This window comes from Papilio polytes, unplaced genomic scaffold, assembly GCF_000836215.1.
Source record: "Papilio polytes unplaced genomic scaffold, Ppol_1.0 DF824247.1, whole genome shotgun sequence".
NCBI lineage: Eukaryota > Metazoa > Arthropoda > Insecta > Lepidoptera > Papilionidae > Papilio > Papilio polytes.
Window position 1 is genome coordinate 153,648 of NW_013524957.1, and position 1,608 is coordinate 155,255.

General features: G+C 32.5%; 1 protein-coding gene across 1 annotated transcript in view; it reads left to right on the forward strand.

The window, feature by feature from the left end:
* LOC106110344 (E3 ubiquitin-protein ligase RNF126) overlaps nt 1-1,169 on the forward strand; it is a 5,121-nt gene extending 3,952 nt beyond the window's left edge. The window contains exon 7 of the mRNA XM_013292138.1: nt 35-1,169. Coding sequence (XP_013147592.1) covers nt 35-294 — 260 coding nt within the window. The 3' untranslated portion in view covers nt 295-1,169. The remainder of the gene's footprint in view (nt 1-34) is intronic.
* The last annotated feature ends 439 nt before the right edge of the window (nt 1,170-1,608 follow it).

Below are 1,608 nucleotides of genomic sequence, written 5' to 3' on the forward strand. Positions count from 1 at the left end.
TTATAATATTAATTACGATCTCTTAACATTTCAGCGTCCCTGCCGCGCGTGATCCTACGGAGGCTAACCAGGCGACCGCAATCGACTGGCCCGCAGACACAGACGTGGGACTCGCTGGCAGACTCCAGCAGCACCTCGGGGTCTACGTCCACCACGTCCTCGGTGACGACAGGTGGGGTGTGGGCCCCGCAGCACTCCACCTCCAACTCCACCGGCAGCAACTCCACAACCTCGCTCAACTCCAGCAACGAGCGGGGCGAGCGCCAATACAATATGGACATTGACTATGACTAGATCATTCCGGACCAATCCGGAACATTCTGGAACATTACGGAGTGTACAGTGAATTGTGTACAAACAGTTGCTCTTGAAGTGATTTATTTTATTTGTCAATAGAATATTTCAGTTTGTGATTTTGGTGATTTGTTTAAATTATTAATGAACAGATATTGTGCTTCGATTATCCAGTGCTGATATGCAGGTAATTTTTTTTTCTTCTGATATGTAAATAGAAATAAATTCACCTTACATAGACTACAGTACTCATGTGCTTGTTACAAATGTTAGTAAATACATTAAATATGGTCATATGACTTTGATATATTTTTGTATACATGTTGCTGAGTTGTTGCCAATGTTAAATAGAATTTGCCACAATATGGAATGGCTACTCTTAAAAGCAATTTTTATGCCTAATAAAGGTTAATATGACTGTTTTTGTTAGGTGTATTATGTAGCTAAATTAACATAATTGTATACATACAGAGTAAGAATTGTACATTGTTGAATATAGCAAAATGTTACTTTAATAAACTAAACTTTTCAATAGATTTTTGTCTCTACAGTTTGCAGAACATGAACAATTTGTATTATGGCATATTCTGTGATGGGTGCAAATACATAGTGCATTAAAAAATGTTTTCTTTTATTAAGACATTTATTAATTTTTTGTCATTATTATTTATAATGGATTGTTTTTTCCTTATTTTTGTATTCAGTGTCTGTACTATTTTTTCTATTTCTCGGAATTGCACTTATTTTTAGCATATCTGTGATCAGCAGATTATTTTCTAAGTCAAATAATTATTGTGCCGCACTTGTTATAGCTCAAGACAAAAAATTTCTTGAGTATAGATTAAGATGAAAAAAATATTAAATTTTGAAAGATTTGTATATTTTTATTTCTTCACATTTACATCATAGTTTGGTAATTTTGACCTATTACTAAAAGAAGGAAGTTTTTTATGTTGGAAATAATTAAATAATATGTATTTGACACATCTTGAAAGGATTGACTAGTTTTAATGAGTTAAATGAAGTGGGGCATTTTGATTAAAAACTGAATATTAAATAAAGATCTATTGATGCCCCTTAATTTATAATACCAAAGATTATTTGGACTAAGTAGATGAGTTGAGGAAATTTGTACTAAAATACAACATTCCAATTTTTTTTACAAATTACATCTCAATAATTGAAGAAACTACTCTATAAGCTTCGATTAGAAATCTAGCAAACAACATAAATCACATTAGGAAAATATAAGGGTAGACAGAAACAACACATTTATCTTTCATCAAAATGTAATGTTAATATGCCAGTCAATTA